Genomic DNA, 24,332 nt, shown 5'->3' on the forward strand with positions numbered 1-24,332 from the left:
GCTATGGCATGTTCAAGTTCTACCCCCTTCAGGGGCGTCAGTGTCCAGAACAAAAAGGAAAATGTCAGACTTCAGAATAGATGTGTTGGGAGCATCCCGCCCATCTGCTCTGGGCTTGTCTCAGGTGGCTAGTCCTCTTGTCAGTCCCACCCACCACATGGCTCATCCAGGCAGCAAGCTGCCGTATGCTTTTGGCTGGAGTCAGACATCCCTCGTCCAGGAAATAGCAGAGCCCCAAGCTGGGCCAGGTTTCCCAGGGTGGATAAAAATCAATGATTTATTTTTTTTTAATTTTTTTAGAAAATTGGATTTTTTTATTTAAATGGGATTTTTTTGATAAAATGCTTTTTGAGGAAAAATCTATCTAGAGTTAGTTTTAATTAAGATACGTTTTAGATCAAAGATATCTCATCGTGGAATAGGGATTATAAATTCTAATTCTGTAGGATGAGACAATATATTCATGTAATGTTTAAGAAAAGTTTTGTAAATGAGTTCCAATAGTTCATGGATTAGGGACCCATCTTGTGGGGTTCCAGGAGCTTCTGTATAGATTATTTAGGTTAATCTTTCTATTCACCCAATGGGACTCAGTGCTCAGTCTAGAAGATAGCATCTCTGATGGTTAGTTTTGTAGTTCTCAAACTGTGGATTTGTGTCTCCAGAGATAACATGCTTGTTAACAGCAAAAATGTTTTTAAATAAATATATAGAGGTGAGAAATAACAGACCTCAACCCTATTGTCCCTCTGCAAATTTGTGTACACAGAGTCAGTCCCTTACCTCTCTCTAAAAGTGCAAAATTTCAAAAAGTTCAATGAATAGAAGATTGTTTGGGGTGGAATAGATCAGGAGAAGAAGAAATCTGGAGATAAATGTGAGAAGCGAGGGACATATGCTTGTTTTGTTAAATATTATATGTTTGCTGGTGAAGAAAAATATCCAGAATACTTACCGTTGTTGGTTTAGGTAAAAAAAACAATTTAAATGTCTGTATTGTGATGTGCTACTCCTAATACAGCATGGCAAGAAAATCCTCCAGATATTAATGATAGTTCACCTCCCAATGACTTCATAAATATCTGCTTCAATTACCTTTTTGTAAATGAAATAACCAAACAATCATTCATTTTCTGATATAGCTGTAAAACTAATCTGAAAAGTTTTCAAAATAAATCACATTAAAAATCTATAGTGGGTACCTTCTAAAAATGAAACCTACATCTATCTCTGAGTTGTGAAGAATATGTATTAAGGTTATAACAACCAACAAGCATGCACTTTTTATGTAGAAAATCATGATTTAATCCAGTCTTCCTGACTAGTGATTTAAATCAAATCCACCCTGAGGTTTCCCCATTTTAATTCCCCTCTCCCCACCTGACATTGGCTGCAGGTGGAGCGGGGTGAGGTCCAGTGGATCCACAGGCTCTCCTTAACCCCATCATTGCCCTGGTGGGGCAGAGAGGCCCCGTAACACTCTGTTTGCAGCAACCTTCTGTGGGTGGTAACAGGACTGCACTCAGTCTGCCCAGCTGTATGGGCCTGGCTCCGGCCTGAGGGGGAAGATGGGGCAGTCAGTTGATGCACCAGCCTTTCATCTGGTTCTGGGTTCAATTGCGGAATGGTCAGGAGTGAAAACGCATTTGATAATGTTGTTCTCATACCTGCTAGCACAGTAGGCAGCTTCTGCTTAGAAGTGGGCTGGATTGGACAGTCAGGAAGTATTACAGGAGACTGTTCTGGAGAGTAGTGGGAGGTGAACTTACCTTGGTGCCTCTCTCCATCTCTGGCTTGAGGACTTTCCCAGGAGAGCACCCAGCACAGCTCAAGAAGGACGTCTCCGGTCCAGGTTTAGGTGCATCCTATGTGGGCCCCCATGGAAGTGAGTGTGATGTTGCACTCCATATGTTTAGGGAAATATGCTTATGAGTGTAAATATAATGTAACTGGAATATGCTTTATGCAAAAGGTCTCTTGTAAGGTATCATTACAAAGCTTATAATCTACTGAGCCCAGGTCTACACCAGCAGTGCGGTCGACCTAAGATACGCAAATTCACGTAGCTGAAGTCGGCATATCTTAGGTTGACTTACCTGGCCGTGAGGACGGCGGCAAGTCGACTGCTGCTGCTCCTGAATTGACGGGTAGCGTGATTGGGGATCAATTTTTATCGCGTCTACAGTAGATAGATTGATCACTACCCGCCGGATCGGCAGGTAGTGAAGACCTGCCCTTAGTGTGTTCATCCTCTTTGTATGAATGTATTATTCTTGTATCTAAAGCTAGAAATATGAAGTATAACTCTGGGGTCCTATTGTAACTATGCAAAGTGTGGGCCATTAATGGTTGTTTGGAATCTGGGGATGAGGACTTGGGGTGTGAGCTGCGTGGCAGTCTGAGCCTGCCAACCACATGGCTATGCTGTGCTCATTCCCTTTTGCACAGAGCGATCGTGTTTGTCGTGGACAGCGTAGCGTTCCAGCGGGAGGTGAAGGATGTGGCAGAGTTCCTGTACCAGGTCCTGACTGACTGCACCGTGCTGAAAAACACTCTGCCACTGCTGATAGCCTGCAACAAGCAAGGTACTGTTCATTGATTGGGAAACTACAGCCCCAAGGGGCTGGGGGCTGGATCATAGAATCATAGAATCTCAGGGTTGGAAGGGACCTCAGGAGGTCATCTAGTCCAACCCCCTGCTCAAAGCAGGACCAAACCCAACTAAATCATCCCAGCCAGGGCTTTGTCAAGCCTGACCTTAAAAGCCTCTAAGGAAGGAGATTCCACTACCTCCCTAGGTAACCCATTCCAGTTCTTCACCACCCTACTAGTGAAAAAGTTTTTCCTAATATCCAACCTAAACCTCCCCCTCTGCAACTTGAGACCATTACTCCTTGTTCTGTCATCTTCTACCACTGAGAACAGTCTAGATCCATCCTCTTTGGAACCCCCTTTCAGGTAGTTGAAAGCAGCTATCAAATCCCCCCTCATTCTTCTCTTCTGCAGACTAAACAATCCCAGTTCCCTCAGCCTCTCCTCATAAGTCGTGTGCTCCAGCCCCCTAATCATTTTTGTTGCCCTCCGCTGGACTCTCTCCAATTTATCCACATCCTTCTTGTAGTGTGGGGCCCAAAACTGGACACAGTACTCCAAATGAGGCCTCACCAGTGCTGAGTAGAGGGGGATGATCACATCCCTTGATCTGCTGGAAATGCCCCTACTTATACAACCCAAAATGCCATTCGCCTTCTTGGCAACAAGGGCACACTGTTGACTCATATTCAGCTTTTCGTCCACCGTAACCCCTAGGTCCTTTTCTGCAGAACTGCTACCCAGCCATTCGGTCCCTAGTCTGTAGCAGTGCATGGGATTCTTCCGTCCTAAGTGCAGGACTCTGCACTTGTCCTTGTTGAACCTCATCATATTTCTTTTGGCCCAATCCTCTAATTTGTCTAGGTCCCTCTGTATCCTATCCCTACCCTCCAGCGTATCAACCACTCCTCCCAGTTTACTGTCATCTGCAAACTTGCTAAGGGTGCAGTCCACACCATCCTCCAGATCGTTAATGAAGATATTGAACAAAACCGGCCCCAGCACCGACCCTTGGGGCACTCCACTTGATACCGGCTGCCATCTAGACATGGAACCATTGATCACTACCCATTGAGCCCGACCATCTAGCCAGTTTTCTATCCACCTTACCGTCCATTCGTCCAGCCCAGACTTCTTTAACTTGCTGGCAAGAATACTGTGGGAGACTGTATCAAAAGCTTTGCTAAAGTCCAGAAATAGTACATCCACTGCTTTCCCCTCATCCACAGAGCCGGTTATCTCGTCATAGAAGGCAATTAGGTTAGTCAGACATGACTTGCCCTTGGTGAATCCATGCTGACTGTTCCTGATCACTTCCCCTCCTTTAAGTGGTTCAGGATTGATTCCTTGAGGACCTGTTCCATGATTTTTCCAGGGACTGAGGTGAGACTGACTGGCCTGTAGTTCCCTGGATCTTCCTTCTTCCCTTTTTTAAAGATGGGCACTACATTAGCTTTTTTCCAGTCATCCGGGACCTCCCCCGATCGCCATGATTTTTCAAAGATAATGGCCAATGGCTCTGCAATCTCATCGGCCAACTCCTTTAGCACCCTCGGATGCAGCGCATCCGGCCCCATGGACTTGTGCTCGTCCAGCTTTCCTAAATAGCCCCGAACTACTTCTTTCTCCACAGAGAGCTGGTCACCTCCTCCCCATACCGTGCTGCAGAGTGCAGCTCTCTGGGAGCTGACCTTGTCTGTGAAGATAGAGGCAAAAAAAGCATTGAGTACACTAGCTTTCTCCACATCCTCTGTCACTAGGTTCCCTCCCTCATTCAGCAAGGGGCCCACACTTTCCTTGACTTTCTTCCTGTTGCTAACATACCTAAAGAAACTCTTCTTGTTACTCCTAACATCTCCGGCTAGCTGCAACTCCAAGTGTGATTTGGCCTTCCTGATTTCACACCTGCATGCCTGAACAATACTTTTATACTCCTCCCTGGTTATTTGTCCAATCTTCCACTTCTTGTAAGCTGTTCTTTTGTGTTTAAGACGAGCAAGGATTTCACTGTTAAGCCAAGCTGGTCGCCTGCCATATTTACTTCTCTTCCTACACATCGGGATGGTTTGTTCCTGCAACCTCAATAAGGTTTCTTTGAAATACAGCCAGCTTTCCTCGACTCCTTTCCCCGTCATGTTATTCTCCCAAGGGACCTTGCCCATCAGTTCCCTGAGGGAGTCAAAGTCTGCTTTTCTGAAGTCCAGGGTCTCTGTTCTACTGCTTTCCCTTTTTCCTTGTGTCAGGATCCTGAACTCGACCATCTCATGGTCACTGCCCCCCAGGTTCCCATCCACTATTGCTTCCTCTACTATTTCTTCCCTGTTTGTGAGCAGCAGGTCAAGAAGAGCTTTTCCCCTAGTTGGTTCCTCCAGCACTTGCACCAGGAAATTGTCCCCTACTCTTTCCAGAAACTTCCTAGATTGTCTGTGCACCGCTGTATTGCTCTCCCAGCAGATATCGGGGTGATTAAAGTCACCCATGAGAACCAGGGCCTGTGATCTAGCAACTTCTGTTAGTTGCTGGAAGAAAGCCTCGTCCACCTCATCCCCCTGGTCCGGTGGTCTGTAGCAGACTCCCACCACGACATTATGTGGTGGGATGTTCAATAGGCCAAGTCTTTCTGGGTTAGCTCAGAGTTTGCGGTGTTCTGGTACCTCTTTTCTTGCCTGACATGGGTGTTGGGTGGGCAAAAAGGGGGGACCTGTCAAAGGGCGACTGGCTCTTTAAGTGGAACTGGGTCCACGACCCTTGCTGCCCAGTAGGGCTGAGAGAAGGCACCTGGGCCTTATAAAGGGGGAGATGGGTTAGCAGGTGCCTGCAGACAGTGCAGAGAGTAAGAAGGCTTGTGCAAAAGGCCAAACTCCAGTCAAGAGGTGCTGGAAGAGCAGGAAGACCTTCAGGGAGGAGAGGCTGGGCCCAGCTTTGGGCTGGGGCAAAGGCTGTGTAAGTTTGAGTTCTGTATTGAAAGACCTTAGTGCAGGACTTAATAAATTGGAATGTTTTGAATATCTGGCTTGTTTGTATTTGAATATCTGGCTTGGATGTTTTAAGGAGCCTTGAGGCAGGCTTCAGCAGGCATGCTAAAGAGCAGGCATGTCCTTTGACAGGACCACATGGAAAAAACTCAACAGGACACACTAGGTTTTTCTAAGTTTGGGCACCACCAAAGTAGGGTGGAAAATTAATTCCAGAGTCAAAGAGCTCTAGGCAAGAACACGATCACCAGGCCTGCTTCTCCAGGTTATGCTAGGGGCTCTGGTGCTTTGATGATCCCAACTGCATGGGAGTTACCTGGGGAGAGGCAGCTTATCAGCGAGCCATTGAGGTAGGGAAGATAATTTTCCGAAGGTGAATGGAGTGCAGAGTTGTCTTCCTGAATCTGCAAACAGCATAAAACAGTAGCCCCGAGAGCAGTGTCAGCTGCCTCTGCATTATGCAGTGTTGCCTCTGAAACCGAGAAGCAATTTGAATGTCAGCATTAGCTATCCTGCAAAATTGTCTCCAATAGACAGATGCCTGCAGCACACTGAAAGCTCAGGCAACGTGAAGTCAGTGTAATTTAATATCTAAATAACACAAGGGAATCTGTCCTGGCTGTGGTGTTCACTTCCATATGTAATTCAAACAAACCCTGCCATTTTGTATTCTGCCTGAGGTAGCTGCAGAATTCCCAGTTTGCCACGCTGGCCTGCTGCAGAAAGTAGGGGCTCTTGCTGTCGACTGTAACTCCAGCCAGCCTTAATTCACACGGCGGGCCCTGGTTAACATACCAGGTGATAGTATTATAGCGATGGGGCTTGTCACTGAGCGTTCATCCCCACACGGAGCCCGCTTTTCCATGTCTTGGAAAGAAAATAATGATCTTTCAAGTGTAATTTTTTTAAACCACTTTTTTTCTAGATATCACGATGGCAAAATCGGCCAAGCTTATTCAGCAGCAGCTGGAGAAAGAACTGTAAGTGTGGGGTGGATTTTGTTAGAAATCTCAGTGCCCCTCTCTCTCTCTATTTTACCCTCTCTGATCTCCTCTCATGTCAAGCAGAAGTCTCCTTTTGTGCATGTGTATGGCTATTTCACAGTGAAGAAAGGAGCCAATACATGAGCTAGTAAAATCGCAGCAACCCTGGCAGGTGGGGATTTCCTGAGGGGAAAACACTGCTGCAAAAAGTGGGCATGCACACAGGCTCCTTATCCACAGGGGAGGGAGTGTTGGACCGTAGCTACGTGGCAGAAGCGGTGACAGAGTTCTCCTGTGTTCCAGTGGGTTACGTGTTCACAGCACGCTGCAGAGTTCATTTACAAGGAAGGTGATGCAGCTGCTATTGGTTTTCTTATCCAATTCTGCCCTTTAAGTGTTCAAATTGTCATCATTTTAATCTGAATGTGGCCATAGCACTGAATGTGCCCTTCCACTTTCTGTTTTTTTAATCAGTCTGTGTCTCTCTCTTCCACCTCTTTCCCCCACCCTGCCCCATGGTGATTTCATAGAGTCCAGGGCCGGAAGGGACCATTGTGATCATCTAATCTGACCCAGGCCAGAGAACTGCCTCAAAACAATTCCTAGAGCCGATCTTTTAGGAAAACATCCAGTCTTGGTTTAACAATGGTTGGGGATGGAGAATTCAGAGGAAGAGCTTGCAGTACTCGCATATCCCCGAGGGTCCCCAGTGAGGGGTAGGGCAGGGAGACTAACATTTCAAACTTCACATATAAATCGCTTCAAGGTGGGACTTTGTCCCCCACCAAAGTTCTTGGTTTTTATATTCACTTCTGCGCTTTGTCCAGTAGATGGCGGTGGTGTTATTTAAATGGGGCCTGTTCCAACCTGAATGTATGCCCCTCCCTTTCACAAACGGATCCGCACTATGGAGCTCAGGGGGGAAAGAGGCAGCAGGGTCATTTTCTGCAGTTCCGATGTTAGGTGTTTGCAAGTTATTTATGTCCTGAGATTGGGTTTCTGCATAGAACTCACTGGCTAGCATGCCAGCATTGAACAGGGCCTTGCTATTCCCGTGGTGTTTGCTTGCTGCTATACAGACCCCTCAGAACACTACACTGGCTCCTCTCGCATGGCAGGCTCTTTTCCAGCCACGCATCCGCTGTGTTGTCCGTAAAGCGAGATCTCTGCTGCGTTGGTGGGTTCAAATAACAAAAGCTGCTAGGCTTGGCTGAGAGAGAGAGAGCAAGCGCGTTTGGGCAAGTAGTTCAGGCACAAGAAGGGCTGAGGATTTGTAACCATAATGGAATGAAATGACTCGACAGTCCCATCCCGCCGGCTTTTCTAGATGCCCAGAAGCCTGAGTTACTTTTTGCATCAGAGCCCGGCTTGGGCCTGACAGTCTAGATTTCCCCAGGCCCAGCTCTGCTCTCCTCTTTGGCCTTTCAGATGCAACTGAAGCTGAAGCATACGGTGTCGGCTTTCTTGGAGCACTTCCCTCCCACCTGCCCCCCTTTCTGTTAACTTCAGGCCCCCCAGCGTGGCAGAGGAAGGAGAAGGGGGTTCTAAGTAAATGTTCTCTACTGACACATTTGGTTTCCATCGATGAAAGAGTAATGTGGCAACTGTCCAGTTTAGAATTAATCGACTCCGTTGTTGGTCTGAGTTTTCTTCTGCTTCAGAAGCGTCTGCAGGTGGGGATCCCAGTGCGCCACAGGCAGGTATACCTCAGGGACCAGGCCACAGTGCCTCACGAAATCTTGACCAGCTGCTCCAAGTTCCCTCTTTTTGCTTTAAACCATAGCACCTAGTATCCCCAGTGAGGTAAAACCCTGTTGTGCCAGGTGTTGTATCCCCAACCAGCAAGAGACAGTCCCTGCTCTAAAGAGATTACAGTCTAAGTAGGCAGTGCAGTCACACAAGGTCAGAGGAAAGAAAGATTGTCCTCTCCGTGTTACAGGTGGGGAACTGAGGCATGGGGTGGTTAAGTGACTAGCCCAAGGTCACGTAGGCAGACTGTGGCAGAGCCAGGAACAACCCCCTCCAGCCCTTAGCTCATTCATTTTTTTACAGTGTTGCTGCAGTAATTTTTCAAGCATGTCAAACTGTGTGGTAGTGGTGCTCTGCTCTGTTGTGGCCAGGTGCACTGCCTTTGCTACCCTACTCTTGTGTCTTCTTTGCATTTCTCTCTCTGTCCAGCCTTCCCCTCTCTCCAGCTTTTCATGTGAGTTCGGATTTAATTTTTTTTTTTTTTTAGTGCCAGAATTAAATCCAGCACCATCTGCAGAACTCACTAGGTTCCTTCTTTGCATTAGATTAGCATATTTTTGCTGAGGAATGATCAGACCTCTGAATGGCTGACTCTGCTAATCCACATCTGAATATGATCAGTGGTAATTCCACTCCCCTAATTATCCCTTGGTAATCTTCTTAGTTAGTATCAGGCTCTGCTCTTGGCAGGCTAATTGCATTGCTGGTTAACGAGATTTGTGTTACACGGGGCTGTTTAAAGCGATATCACTTCTCCTGACAGCAGGATGGGGAGGTGCACTGAAGCATGCAGCAAGACTAGTGAGGAAATCATGGCCTTCCAGGAGGAGATGCTTTAGAACGCGTTGCCAGTTTATGGAGTTGGAAGGGAGGCTGGATCTAAATGCCCTACCCTGCTATCGCTGCCTTCTGCATTCTAAAGGCAGGGCTGCCCGAGGCCCCGAAGCACACTGGTGTCAGCAGGTGTCGGTGCTTTTGCCAAGGCTGCTGAATTCTTGTGCCAGGCAGGATTTGGGGAGCTAAGTGCAATTCCTTTGTTCAAAAACACGTAAAACCCTTAATTTTCTCCAGCTGCCTGTAGTGTGAGGGGGAAGGGAAATAGTATGAACCTTGCTGATGCTGTCGGAGCCGAAGTCTACGGGCACATAAATTATTAACCCCTGTCTATCTCCAACGCTTTGCCCAGGGCTGTCTAAATGTGAAATCACATTAGGCTTTTTCTTGTTCACTTCCCATCTGCTGTAGGAGAATCCCAGTTTATGGGGGGGAAAGGTTTAAATTCAGCTTCTTTTGAATCTCAGGATTTCAAATGAAGGTTGCCAAATACTGGCTCCGATAAATTTTGAATTTGATAATTATAACAAGGGGCCAGGCCTTTTCGCCTGCAGGGGAAGGACTCCCACATCTGCGTACACACAGACTGGGAGGGGTGCACCAAGACATACTCTGCTGAAGGGGAGATTTTCATGGAAGAGAGGGAGGTAATTTCAGGAACTGGGGACTGTGCAAATTGAAACTGCAGGCTTCACCCAGAGTCCCTGATGGGGGCAGCTGGCGTGTGAATGGCCTAGTGTTCACTAGTATATGCTTCCCGAGAGATCACTTTCCCCGACTTTGTCACTAGTTTTAAAAGGAACTGTAATGTTCGTGCAATATGATAGTCGTGCAAAGGGAATCAGTCCACACCGTGGGTGCGGCAAGCTCCCCGACAATGCTTCTGCATGAAATCTCCATGCTGCTTTGGAGGGATCCCCTCTGCCAGTCAACGGGTAGGCCATTCCTCAGGCCTCTTCAGACCAGCTAGGAACTAGCTAGAGTGCAACGGTTCATTGCACTCACTGAGCAGCCATTAAATGGGAACTTTTGGTCCCTGCCAGCCTAAGCTGGAGGTTAACCAGCAGCATCAGCTTAAAAGCTCCATGTCCCATTTTCACACCCCTGTATAGCTCCAGTGCCCTGAAGAGACTATGTTCTGTGGCATGGGCAGAATAGCTGGATGCTAGGCACACACTCTCCCTGCCTACCTGCTCCTTTCAACTTCTTGTTAAACCCGTGCACATGTGGGGATTTTCTTGTTCATGGAACTAGCTGGTAGCTCAGTACTAAATGCACCGCTCCCCAAGCTGCAGCAATGGGTGAGGAAGGTTTGTCAGAGCTGGTGTTTACTGTTCCACTGGTAGCCCCTCTGCATGCGAAAGGCTGGGTCTCTCCCCAGTTTATAATGTTTTCTACTTTCTCTCCTGCAAAACAGCAACACCTTACGAGTGACTCGCTCAGCTGCCCCCAGCACCTTGGACGGCTCAGCCTCCAGTGGGACTGCTCAGCTGGGGAAGAAGGGCAAGGAGTTTGACTTCTCACAGCTGCCCATGAAGGTGGAGCTGGTGGAGTGCAGCGCCAGAGGCAGCAAGGCGGAGGAAGGCAGTGCTGACATCGAGGACTTGGAGAAATGGCTGGCCAGGATTGCCTGAAAGCTGGGCTGTGTGGGAGGCAGAAACTATCAAAGGGGAAACTAATGATAAAGGCATTTGGCATCTGATACAGAAGTACTGATGGGAAGGAGTGGGGCCCAAAATGTAATCTTTCTATGGAAAGAACTTCAGGCATGCGCCAGCAGTAAATGCACTGTTACCTGCACTGAGCTGGGTTTGAATCAACCTGTGAACGTATTTGCCACTGTGATTTCCGCCAACTGCAGCCCTTCCTGTTCCTATCTCATGCTCCCCTTCTGGGAGGCTGCCTCTAGTGCTTGAGCTGCAGAGGGTTTAGAGTGGGGTTTCACTTGGGGTAAGGAGCCTCTGGTTGTCCCAGGCAGCCTCCAAACAGATGGGAGGGTTATATTTGGATAGCAGAAATTATTTCAAGATTGGACTTTGCAGCCACTCCTGCTTTACCTTGGCATCTCAGCCCTGGTGCCCATGGTCGTTACTAATAACCCTACTCATGGTGTCTGATTTCTTCTCCCATTCCTGTCCTCTGTGAATCGGGTACAGTGAGTTTGTGATCTTTGTGCTGCCACAGCTAAAATGTCCAATTGCACATGCTACCGGGAAATCCCTGCCTGCTATGGAATGTACTAACGCTGCTTTCACAGGGGTTGGCCAGCCTCCTGCTGCTCCCCCCATTCCCACCTCCCTTTCAAAAGGAACACACAGCCAGATTGTCAGATGTGCTCAGCACCCATGTAAGCACCTATATGGAAGTGACCAGATTGTCAGACATGCATAGTAGGGGCTGGAGAGTGCTGAGCACTTCTCAAGATCTGGCCACTTCCATGTGTGTGCTGAACTCTTGGAAAATCTGACCCGGATAGTAAAGGTGATTGATGATCATTGTGTACATGGGGGCTGCTGTTCTATTTGGCTCCAGTCCAGTCTTTGGTGCTGATTTGCTTCTGCAGAGCACACAGTGCTAAGGAAGCTCATGCATTCCTGTACATTACTTCTCAGGAGTGGTGTACAGTTTTATAATGTGATCTTCATAAATGCACACAACAGTGTTTGTAACAAAAATGGTTGGTCTAGGTTAAACTACTGGGAGGCCTGTATGCCTGGGTCTGAATATAACCCACTTCTCCTTCCCAGGACTCCAACCTGAGTGCTGGATTCACCTCTCTCCATGCAGACATGCCCCACTTTCAGCTCCGTTTTTTCTTGAGACAGGACAGCAGCTTGCTGGTGCTCAGGTTGTGCTCTGGAGCCACCTGTGCCTTTAGGATCAGGAGCGCAGCACCCATACGGAGGGAACAGAAACCAGAGTAATCGGAAGTGAACATGACTAGCTAGATGGTGTCTCTCATATAGAGGCTTGGCTGCTTATTTTATGTGATGGTGCCCTAATCTCCTGGTGAAATCCTGGCTCCTTTGAAGTCAGTGGGACTTTTGCCATTGATTTCATTGGCTAGGAGTTCACCCTTGATCTTTAACTGGGGCAGGGTCTGGAATTACAGCTGAATTTAGCAGACTCGCACAACGAATATGTATTAAAACCCCATTGAGGTGCGTGTTTCGCCTGTTTTTTGTCTTTCGGTTAGGCCCTCCTCCTGCAAACGTGCACGAATGGGCTCACTCAGTTCAGTGAGGTTTGAAGAACAGAACTGTCCCCATGTGGGATCTGCATGCGCCCCTGAGTCAGTGATTTCGTAAGCAGAATTTGACATCAGAATTGTCCTACAATGAATTGTGTTGTCACTTCAGTTGGACGAGGCTGTAGAAAGAGAGGTAGAGGTTGACTTTTAAAGGCATTTTTTCCTTGTTTACCGATAAAGTCAGTGATTGTCATAGGAGCCAGGAATAGCTGCACAGAGGGCCTAAGATCAGTTTACTGACATGATGGGGAGCAGACTTTGCAGTTTAGGTGTTTCTGATGAAGGTTCTTGATGACGAAGGGGAAAGCATTGGAGTTTCCCAGTTCTTGTTACGTTTGTCCCCTGTAATGTTTAAAGCCAAGGGATCTGTTGTGGTCGCCAGATGCGGTGCCCTGTTGTGTGTTACAAGTATTATGCTTAATTTTGCAAAGGAACAATTCAGTAGCAGTCTGCTTCTTCCTGCAGATGTACTCAGCCTATTGGGGTCTAGTCCAGGACCTGTTGGAGTCTGACTTTAGCGCACATTGGATCAGGTCTAAGAGCTCTTTCCAAAGGTGGAAAGAATGAACTGACTGACCTTGGGAGAGATTCCACAAACAAGCCTGCAGGGTGTTAGCAGCAGAAGCCGGGGGGGGGAGGGGAGGGGAAGGTGGTGGCAAACTGTCTGTTGGTTGCAGTGCTGCTGTGTCTTAATGGGCTGGCTGAGGAGATAACATCCTCTTGGTGACCTTTTCCAATGGTTTTCTTCACTCACAATGGGGCTCTGGCAGTGAGCATTGTCTGTGCCTCCAGCGGAGTCTTCCAGCAGAGCTCACTGCAGGCTCAGCTGGGGGAATCCTTTGTGATGCTGGATTGTTCATCTTGCCTCTGCTTCCTTAATAGGAACCTTCTCTGCAAAGAGGTGCTCACTGACCAGAGGCCACCTGCTGCTAATAGGCTTGTGGTCTGCTGACTGTTGCCTCCCTGCGGTATCTGCTGAAGAGAGCAGCTGCTGGTACACAGGAAATGCCGTCGCTGGGTTTTCTTTGTGGCAGGATTTGGCATTATCTATAACCCAGCCAGTCTCTTAGTCTAGAAGGTGGGAGAGAGGTGGTGGCTGGTCCTCTGGTTGGCTGTGTTGGTAAGAATTCAGTATTTGAACTTTGCTCCTGGCAAATCTTGTTCCTTCCCCTACTTTCAGCCTGATGTTCTCTGTGGACCCCTTCTTGCCAGGTCAAGCAATACACGACAGAGTATCTTCTGTCAAAGGTTACATTCTGTATCCACATATTCTGTTCTCTGACGTCTGTACGCTCTGCTCTCCTTAGCACTAACGGATGTATAAAGCTGTGCAGCAAGAGCAGATCGACTTGTGCTACTCCCGTCAATTGGAGAAAGGTGGTTTGTTTGCAAACAGCATCTTTTCTTGAAGAGAAGTGAATGTCTGAGCTGGGCTTTGCATCCAAAACTGCCAAATCGGTGGGACCAGATGAATCTTCTCAAAACGGTATGACCAGCCCTGTTCATTGCAGCAGCAGTTGGGAGGATTAAATATACTGCTAACACTTGGTGTCAGTGGAGGAGTGAGGGGGTGGCATGCTGAACTGCTCCTCCTTTGCTCCCCCTACCCCTTCCCATGGCTCCTATTTGAGTTGGGAATGCTAAGACAGTACACTTTCCAATGCCTCTTTGAGAGACAGGTCCTTCCCAGGCTGCTCTGGTTTAAAAACCTGTCCTTGGGCCGAGAGAGGAGCCAAGCTGGACGTTCACTAGCCAAATGATTTTTGCGTTAAGGATGTTGTGCTCTTCAATTTCAAAGCATAAACTTTTCAGCAGCAGAATGTTACTGGAGCTATGTCACCAGTCACATTTTTGAATTTAGTTAGCCAGGGCAATTGTCTGATCTGGTCAGTCTGTACCCGCAATGCTGAAGTGAGGAATGAAGAACTTACCCTTTTTTTTTTTTTTTTTTTTTCCCCTTTTTGCTACCAGCAGCTGCCTTCTTGAGACGCCCCAGCCTACAGGGGTGAGGACCTAGGAGCCTGTTTTTGCTTTTAAATTATTCTTGGTAAATGTGGTTACTTAAATAAAGAAGTTTGGCTACATGTGGTGAGTCCTCATTCAGTGCTGGAAGCAGCCATCTGTTGCTGTCCTTTCCTGGCTTCTCTCTTCACCAGGCCCACCAACAGTGCTAAGCCAGGCAGAATGTGGCAGCGCCGTATTAATGGCACTAAATAGCTCTTGAGCCAGGGGCGTTTCTCTGAATGTTGGTTAGTGGAAGGGTTGTTGCCCTTATTACAAATTTCACACGGTTTGTTCTGGCTCAGCATTGTGAAACCAGGGCAAACCTGGCTTCTATTGATTGAGCTTAATTCAGTAAGTAATCGACTTATGCTAAATCATTAAGTGAGGCTTAAATCAAATTCAGTGTGTGTCCACACAGGGGCTTGCACTGCTTAACTGGCATTATTAAACTGCTGTTCGTCACATCAGTTTAACTTCCCCATAGATGTAGCCTCCCCTGTGTCTCTGAGCCCTGGAGCGTTAGCAACAGTCTTATAGCGACGTCTGTGCGGTGACACACCCCAGCCCCGTGACTTTGTTCCGTTCAGCCAGCTGATCCAGCACAGGGTTGGTGGGAACCTACTGTTGCTGCTCAGTTTCCTGTCGTCGTGTCCTGCAGAAAGAGATGTGCCCTGGCTCCTGCTGCCCTGGGAGTAGAGACATTTCTTAGCTTGGTGCCCTCCATAGTCCCTTCACCCATAAGGCTGATGCGCCACTTCTTGGTCACAGGCAGGAGGCAATGGAGGGGTGCTGCTTCAGTAAAAATAAGCAAGCTCCTGACCTCCTCTCCCCAACTGCAGCCCCACTTTGGCTCCCTTCAAATCAGCTGCACTTAGTGCACGTTGACGCAACCCCCTGGGCATCCTAAGGCTGGGACTCTGGTTGCCGTCAGTGCAGCCGTACCTCCATGAGGGGCCTGCTTAACTAGAGCAGGGGCTATGGCAGACTTCTCCTATGGCTGCTACTTGGTCTCTTCCTCCTCCACAGTGCAGCACTTTGCTAAGTCTGTGGTGCAGCGAGGAGCTGGTTCTGGAAGAGGGAAGGTCTAGCAGCCAGGCACTGGTTTAACATCATCACCTCTTCCCCTGCATCAGGCTGGAGAAAGCCCTCCTTTGCCCAGGGGTGAGGTATGGAGAGAGTCTTCTCTGGCCTGCCAGGAATAAAGGGGCATAGAGTGCATCAGTAATGACCCTCACCACAGGCCATCAGCTGGGCTACAACCTGGAGTTCCCAAAAAGCAAGCCTCTGTCGGCATTAGTAGGCTATTAGCCTCTATGTGAACTCCCCACTTGAGGGGAACGCTGCAAACTCAACTAGCAGGTTACCCCTACTCTGTACTAGAAGCCAGGACGTGCTAGAAGAGACAATGGAAAGTCCTGTCCCCTGACGAGCCAGCAGATGAGATTCAGGGGATGGAGACCATGGCTTGGTATTTTCCCCATGCAGTCATTCTCTTAATGCCTTTCCCAAGCCTCACCCAGCTGTTGGGAGAAAAGGGCAGTGCACTTGCTTTGTCCCCGTTGAGCTGGCTGGAAGAGGTGGCTTCAAATCACGACTGCTCTCAAGAGATGGACAAGAGGGGCTCAGGGTGTCCTGGGAATTTATTCTGCTGGCCCCTGGGCAACCCACCTAGCTGAGCAGCAGACAGGGTGAAGAGGAAAAGAAACACCACAAATTTCCATTCTGTTTTTAATGACCAGGCTAAGTGCTTGGATTAAGCAACTTCCCATGAAGCGTGTGATTTAGAGGGGAGCGCAGTGTGCGCAGAACTCTGCTATGGCCAAGAGGAGGGCAAAAGCCCTGTTGATGCTCTCAGCATGTAGGTCCTAGCCAAGCTGTGATAGGGAGGATGCATCAGCCCCATGTGTCTTTCCGTGCTGCTGACACTATCCATGAGTGCTGCTGTCGGAGAGGAGCTGTTTTCATTTGGTCTTAGACGTATGGGTTTTCACATGGGGAGAGCTGTGATGTGTAGGAGAGCTCTGCAGTGGTGCGAAATGGCTTTGAGCGGGGGTTCCCATGTGATGGTACGTCAGCTTGTTGGAGGTTGTATGCTGTAGCAGGGGTCTGTCCCCTACCCCTCCTGCACCCCAAACTCCCTCCCAGAGCTCGCACTCCTTCCTGCACTCTAACGCTCTGCCCCAGCCCAGAGCCTTCACCCAGCACCCAAACTCCCTCCCAGAGCTCACACCCCTCCTGCACCCAAACTCCCTCCCAGAGCCTTAGGCAGGTGTGTATGTTGGTCGGGGGGGAGGGGGACTTGGACCTGTTCTAGGCACCACCAAAAATTATATAAACCTGCTGCCCCTGCCCAATATCAAGTGGTACCAAAATATCCCGATATCAAGGATGGTACAAAACATTTCCCAAGGATAACAGGAACACACTGACCTCTCCTAAAAAGATAAGGTCAGGATAACAGTATGTAAGAGAGATGTTTTAATCAAACCAACATGTACAAGGTGATGGGTAATAACTAGCCACATCAAGGGGCAGTAACTAACCATGTCAAAGGTGCAGTATATACATTTTTATACCCCAATACAAACAAGTTATCTCAGAGGAAGCATCTTTGTCTAGCCTAGGGAGGAATGGAAAGCCCTGCTGTTCACTGAGCTGATCCATTGTTACGGGCATACATGTATTAGAGATCCAGTAGAGTCTGTGGGATACTAGTACCATGCTTTGTCGACAATAAACCTGGCCTGGGGCATTCGTACCTTGACAGATCTTGTGGTCATTGAGCGGTTTGCTCAAAGTCTGCTATGCCAGCTGTCTGCACAGAGCAGGGGCAGCACACGGGAAGAACACAAAACACACACACACACAGCCAAACATCTAACCACACAGCTGTCAACCTCAAGTCCTCTAAACCCCTCCCCCCCGCCCTCGGTTCCCTCAGCCAGATTCCCTTCTCTTCGAATTCCCCCCAGGCAGATCTCCATCAGCCCCAGTCAAAACTTAGTTCATTCTGAGTCCATAATTACTTAAATTAAGCTGCAAAGAATCCTGTGGCCCCTTATAGACTAACAGACGTTTTGCAGCATGAGCTTTCATGGGTGAATACCCCAGGGCCCCCCAGAGGATTCCGGGGGCCCGGGGTCTTCGGCAGCGGGGGGCCCTTCTGTTCCGGGACCCGCCGCCAAAGTGCCCCGAAGACCCGCGGCGGGAGCCCCCCCCGCCGCCGAATTACTGCCGAAGCGGGAGCCGCCGCCGAAGCGCAGCCCGGTCTTCGGCGGTAATTCGGTGGCAGGGGGGGTCCCCGCCGCGGGCCTTCGGGGCACTTCGGCGGCGGGTCCCGGAACAGAAGGGGCCCCCCGCCGCCGAAGACCGGGCTGCGCTTCGGTGGCGGCGGGTCCCGCTTCCCCCTCCCCCCACCCCGGCCCCGGCCTCTTACCCGAGCGCGTCTCCGGTGGGGCCTGAGCCCCGCCCCGCTCAAAGCCGCGTGGGGAGGGGGCGGGGCTGGGAGCTCCACGCCGAGCGGAGGCAGCTGCCCCGCCCCCTCCCCACGCCGCTCTGAGCGGGGCGGGGCTCAGGCCCCGTTGGAGCTCCCAGCCCCGCCCCCTCACCACACGGCTCGGATCGGGGCTCAGGGGCTCAGGGGCTCGGCCGGAGACTCGGCGCTTGATGCGCTGAGGCTCCAGGAGAGGGGCGGAGGCGGGAGCCTCCGCTCTTCTCTTGGGGGCCCCTGCGGAGCCCGGGGCAAATTGCCCCCTTTGCCCCCCCCTCTGGGCGGCCCTGGAATACCCACTTCATCGGATGCAAGTACTTATTCGTATTCACCCACGAAAGCTCATGCTGCAAAACGTCTGTTAGTCTATAAGGGGCCACAGGACTCTTTGCTGCTTTTATAGATCCAGACTAACATGGCTACCCCTCTGATACTTAAATTAAGCTGTTAAAGCTTAAAATAAAATTCTATGAAAAGCAGAAATTTGCGTGTAGGGGCACCACCTGAGTCAGACCCCTTTTTAACTCTGCAGGGAAGACAGACCTGTAGGTTTGTCTACACTTATCATGCTACAGTGGTGCTGCTGCAGTGCTTCAGTGGAGACAGTACAGCAACGGGAAGGGTTCTCCCATCACGGCAGCTAATCCACCTTCCCGAGAGGCGGTAGCTAGGGTGATGGAAGAATTCTTCCGTTGGGGTTAGGTTGGCATAGCTAAGTCTCTTGAGGTGTGGATCTTTCACACCCCCGAGAGACACAGCCATGCTGATGTTAAGTTTTCTGTGTAGACCAGCCCATTGATCTTACAACTGAAACAGACAAAGTGGAAGGAAAAACAGGGGCCCAGGGAGATCAAGTGGCCAGCGTGATGTCACCCAGCAGGACAGTGGCAGAGCTAAAATAGAATCTGGGTCTCTTGAGTCCTCAATTAAAGCGAGATGTGTTAGTACAAGACTGTTTATTACTCATTTTGGTCAATGACTTTTCTTCCAAATGCCTCCAGCGCTCTCTTTTTCCCTGCCCCGCCCCAAGCCTCTCGGGTTGTGTTGCTGTTGCTCCACAGGAAGTAAAGCCTTTCCCCAACGTTAACATCCATTGTAAAAAACAACTGCAGCAGCGCAAAAGAATGACTGCACATACCTATACAGCATGGAAATCTACAAAATGTCATAACTGTATATCAGCTACAGCACCCAGCTTGTCATCTGCATTGAGGGTTATGGTGGGAGGCAGGGAATGGAGGGAGAGGGTAAATGGATAGGTAAATAATGTTACATAAAGTGACAAAAGCCAGGCATTTCAATGTTAATTCTTCAGTGCCAAGAGGAGAGCTGAAACTTCCTGGTGGAACTGTCTCCACTGGAAGATGTGAAACTGATGATGATAGGCCTACAGTTAAAGGGACAGAACTTAATAATCACGCTGCTGTCCAACCACCCTCCCCCCCACCCCTTACTATTGTTACAAGTCTCCTCTTAAAGTCATAGATGTGAAAGAGATTAGGGAAGGAATAGTTACTGTTGAATTTGAAAGCAGTTGGCATGGAGGATGCTGCATGCCTCCCATGAACAGTCAATTTCCTTGATTGTTTGTATGGGTCTTTTATACAGCAACAGGAGAACCCAGTTAACATGTTTCAGTCAAACTTTTTTGTTCCCCAGGAAAATGTTTCTTTAGATATTTTCCAGTTTTTGGAGGTGGGGGAAAAACCTTATGAAAATAGAAAAAAATCAGTTTGGCTTTTAAGCTTTCATTGAAAATGAACATTTAGGTGGGAAAAAATGTTTAAAAGACAAAAAGATTTAATTTCTTTTGAATTTTTTGTGTGGAGACGAATGATCATTTTCAGACCAGTTTTAAGCTACAGAAGATCAAGGAACTGGTTTTAGAAGGGAAAATGCAAATGAATCTTGTGGAACAATTGCCCATCAGGAAGGATTCTTCCAAGGGCTGTAGCTGGCTAGAGCATGGCATATACTAAAGCATCAGGCCATTCTTATTCAGGTGCCTAGTGTTAGAATCAGAGATTTTGGGGCCAAAAGGGACAATTAGATCATCTAGTCGGACCTCCTATATAACAAAGGTCATAGACTGTCACCCAGTTCCTCCTGCATTGAGTCCAGTAAGTCGTGTTTAACTAAAGCATCTTCCAGGCAGGCACCTGAATAGGAACATGATAACCTACATTCTTTGCTTTCCATTTGCAGTAACGCCTTTTTTTAAAAAAAGGAATAAAGTGGAGTAATATTTATCCATCTGACAGCACATTCCTTTAGGCAAAGACACTTTGATAGAAGGTTACAAAACAAATCATTTACCCAAGCAAGTGGAAAAGCTCCAAATGGAGCAATGCTTGTCTATTAGCTACACAGGTGCTCACATGGGGGTTTCCAAGGAAGCCTCATCGAAAAGAGCTATCTGAGTGGTAAATGAACATATTCCTCCCTGTGCTAAGGGCCTACGCAGGACTTAGGGGTTGTCTACACTGGCACTTTACAGCACTGCAACTTTCTTGCTCAGGGGTGTGAAAAAATACCCCCCCCCCGAGTGCTGCAAGTTTCAGCTCTGTAATGTGCCAGTATAGACAGTGCACCAGCACTGGTAGCTACGCCCCTCGTGGAGGTGGGCTATGCCACAACTACACAAGCCATGTTAAAGCGCTGCCGGGGCCCTTAACGTTGCCAGTGAAACATGCCTTTAGTGTATGACAATGACCCAAATGAGTTGGGGGGACACACCACACGCAAATACTCATACCAGAGCCTTAAAATGCGGTGGGATCCCTTCTATTCATAGAAACAACTCTCTCCTGAGTCTGTCTGACATAAATAATCTGCATCTATGAACGTAAGGAGACACCAAATATGTCGGGAACACAGGGAAGGCTGGGAGCAGAATGAAAGCCACCTGGTGTGGTTAGAAGGTGAGGAAATGGACTTTCTTGACAGCTCAGCTATGCTCCTTCAACGCTACCCAAGAAAGCAACATCCAGTCTCCTAGAAGGCCAAGTTCCCAGTGATAAAGAACGTGCTCTGCGGTGATGGCTATAAATCACTACCAGATGGCAGTGGTTCAGCTGGGTGGCACCTTCTGCCACAAGGCAGATGAGGGAACCAGGACTAAGACCGAGCATGTGCAAAGACCCCCAGCTTGCAAATGCTTTGAGTTCCACATACACTAGTGTATTCTGCTGGGCGTCTGGTTGGAGGTCTCAGAGATGTGGCTGGTGAGCTGGCTCAATCTTTAATTGAAAGGGCAGGTTCTGAGTTCAGTGGACCTGCTCATGTGAGTAAAGGTACTCCTGTGTGTAAGTGTGGGTGGGATCAGGCCTAGAGTTGAACTTGGCACAACTGTGATGTTCCAAAGCCGTGTTAGTATGATTTTATTAACAGAGACAGGGACTGATTTTTTATTTGCAGATTTTGGGCCAGATCCTCAGCTAGTAAGAATGGGTTTAACTGTAAATGGAGCTGTGCCAATTAAAAATGACTGAAGATCTGGCTCACCGGGTCTTGGTTGTGTTTGTTACAACTTAGCTAACTCAAATGCCTGAATAGAAATGAATTGTTAGTAATATTCAACACACCACCCATTCAGCTAAGCTCACAGCCCATGTCTCAGCCCTCCAATCTGTCCTCTGGCGAAGACCAGACTGGGGACTAGTGGCAGTACAAGAGCCATCTCCTCTTGGCTTGACCATTGGTTCCAGACAAATGTTTCATGCTCAAATATTTAACTAGCTACTAGTCTTCAGCACTGTTAGTGGTGTCAGTTGTTGAGCTTCGTTACTGCCTGGGCTGGGTGTGCATTTGTGCAGCTTGTGGGATGTCATGCAGAATGCCTGGGGGCTTTCCCTCTCTCTGTGGAGTGCAGCAGGTTTTTTAAACATACTGAGAAACTAGGTGGACTACAAGGTCCCCTGCTCTCAGAGCTGTTTTGAGGGCTGGCTGTTTCTTTACTTGTTCTAGGAATTGACTTCTTAGTGGAGAGCACCCCGGTATCCAGCATGAGTAACAGTTACTTCTCTGTCCTACATGGGAACACACAGGTAGATACCATCCTAGAGCATCTGAAAGAGCCGTGGCTGCCCTTAGCTCAAACTGCTCTTGCACATGTCTACAGGTAGGGGTTAGCACCGGTGCAGCTACACTGATTGTAGACCCAGTGCTATTCCAGACAAAGACCCCTGTGCATTTCTTACATTTTTTCGTCTAAAAGGCGGCGCATGGGAGCTGGTTTGGAGCAGAGAGAAAGTGATAGAGCAGCTGCTTGTTACAGACACCTCTGACCCTGGGCTGATTGAGGATTGGTCCTGCTTTGAGCAGGGGGTTGGACTAGATGGCCGCCTGAGGTCCCTTCCAACCCTGATATTCTATGATGGAACACACTTCTCTTTCTGATTTTACCCTTCTGGATCAGTAAGGAATTAGGGGTTATAGACATTGGGCTGCCCCTCCAAAAGCTAGTGATCACAGCTCCTGGAAACAGGACAACATTCTGATTATAGCAAATAGCCGGTGTGTCTGTGTACACAAACACACATTATGCGGTGCATGTTGGGATGTGCTGCATTGGAGGGACAAGAAGTGTGGCAAGTAAAACAGATTAGTTTGATTATCTTTCCAATTTAGCTACAACGAGTCAGGAAAAAGATCTTGGCGTCATCGTGGATAGTTCTCTGAAGATGTCCACGCAGTGTGCAGAGGCGGTCAAAAAAGCAAACAGGATGTTAGGAATCATTAAAAAGGGGATAGAGAATAAGACTGAGACTATATTATTGCCCTTATATAAATCCATGGTACGCCCACATCTCGAATACTGTGTACAGATGTGGTCTCCTCACCTCAAAAAAGATATTCTAGCACTAGAAAAGGTTCAGAAAAGGGCAACTAAAATGATTAGGGGTTTGGAGAGGGTCCCATATGAGGAAAGATTAAAGAGGCTAGGACTCTTCAGCTTGGAAAAGAGGAGACTAAGGGGGGATATGATAGAGGTATATAAAATCATGAGTGATGTTGAGAAAGTGGATAAGGAAAAGTTATTTACTTATTCCCATAATAGGGAATCACCTAGGGGTCACCAAATGAAATTAATAGGCAGCAGGTTTAAAACAAATAAAAGGAAGTTCTTCTTCACGCAGCGCACAGTCAACTTGTGGAAATCCTTACCTGAGGAGGTTGTGAAGGCTAGGACTATAGCAGTATTTAAAGGAGAACTGGATAAATTCATGGTGGTGAAGTCCATAAATGGCTATTAGCCAGGATGGGTAAAGAATGGTGTCCCTAGCCTCTGTTCGTCAGAGGATGGAGATGGATGGCAGGAGAGAGATCACTTGATCATTGCCTGTTAGGTTCACTCCCTCTGGGGCACCTGGCATTGGCCACTGTCGGTAGACAGATACTGGGCTGGATGGACCTTTGGTCTGACCCGGTACGGCCGTTCTTATGTTCTTATGAGGCTAATAATAGCTGCAGCTTTTCCTGGGAATGTCGGCTGTTTTGTGGTTTGCTTGGTTGTCATCGTTTCTGTTGCCGTTGTGGTTGAAATAATTGTTTTAAAATAAGACGTCTTGCAGGAAGGTCTCTGCTAATACCCTTTCTAATTGAATTGAATTGAATTCTTGCTCTCTTATTCCAGGACAGGTATGGGAGAGCGGCATTGTGGGTGATCACCAGCGGTGCAGCGTGTTAGCTTTAACAGGAGGAAGGGGTGGCCTTAAGGAGTAGAAAAAAATCAGTAATCATGTTGACGGGCCTGATGCAGTTGATGGCAGGACTGGTGAGTTCATTGTGCATTGGCTCAGGCCCTACAGCACTAGAGAGTGCAAATATTTGTTTTAGTATTTCTTTTAATTTTTAAAATGTTGTTGAAGGGGCCAGCGGGCAGAGCCATCACTAGCATTTCCCTCCCCTCTAGCCTACAAAACAGGCTTGTTATATTTATTCTGTGGGGAGGAGTTTGCTAGGGCTGCTTTACTGGTGTGTGCTACTCAAAGCCTTAGGATTGCACCACCGGGCTCCTCTAAGCTCCTTGCGTCAGTAATGCAGAAACACTCTAGTTAGAATGTCTGCATGGCTCTGTGGAGGCTTCCCTGCTCCCCCAGCTGAACTACACCTGATTTCCCCCCTGCTCTGCTCCTTGCGGCCTCACATACAGCAGGCACAGTTATGTGAAGCCAGCCATATATGAGCACAGAGGGTTACCCAGCTCACAGGTGTAATTAATCACAGGAGCAGCAAGGGACTGGGGCCTCGTGGCCTAATGAGTGTGATCTATGGCTGTTGTCAACGCGAGGCTTTGATTTAATCTTATGTATTAATTATTATGTTTATTATGGTAGCACTGGTATGCTCCAATCAGAGGTCAGGGCCCAGTGTGCCTGGAGCTGTATATGCACCCAGCAGGAGACAGTCCCTGTTATGTACCATCACAGTATAGCACTGCCCCTTTGGGAAGC

General features: G+C 48.3%; 1 protein-coding gene across 1 annotated transcript in view; it reads left to right on the plus strand.

The window, feature by feature from the left end:
- The window catches only part of LOC123377562 (ovotransferrin-like), a 58,922-nt gene extending 44,455 nt beyond the window's left edge, over positions 1-14,467 (plus strand). Inside the window, exons 23-25 of the mRNA XM_045030608.1 lie at positions 2,449-2,585; positions 6,493-6,547; positions 10,551-14,467. Coding sequence (XP_044886543.1) covers positions 2,449-2,585; positions 6,493-6,547; positions 10,551-10,767 — 409 coding nt within the window. The 3' untranslated portion in view covers positions 10,768-14,467. The remainder of the gene's footprint in view (positions 1-2,448; positions 2,586-6,492; positions 6,548-10,550) is intronic.
- Positions 14,468-24,332: the final 9,865 nt, after the last annotated feature.

This window comes from Mauremys mutica, chromosome 9 (genome assembly GCF_020497125.1).
Source record: "Mauremys mutica isolate MM-2020 ecotype Southern chromosome 9, ASM2049712v1, whole genome shotgun sequence".
Classification (NCBI taxonomy): Eukaryota; Metazoa; Chordata; order Testudines; family Geoemydidae; genus Mauremys; species Mauremys mutica.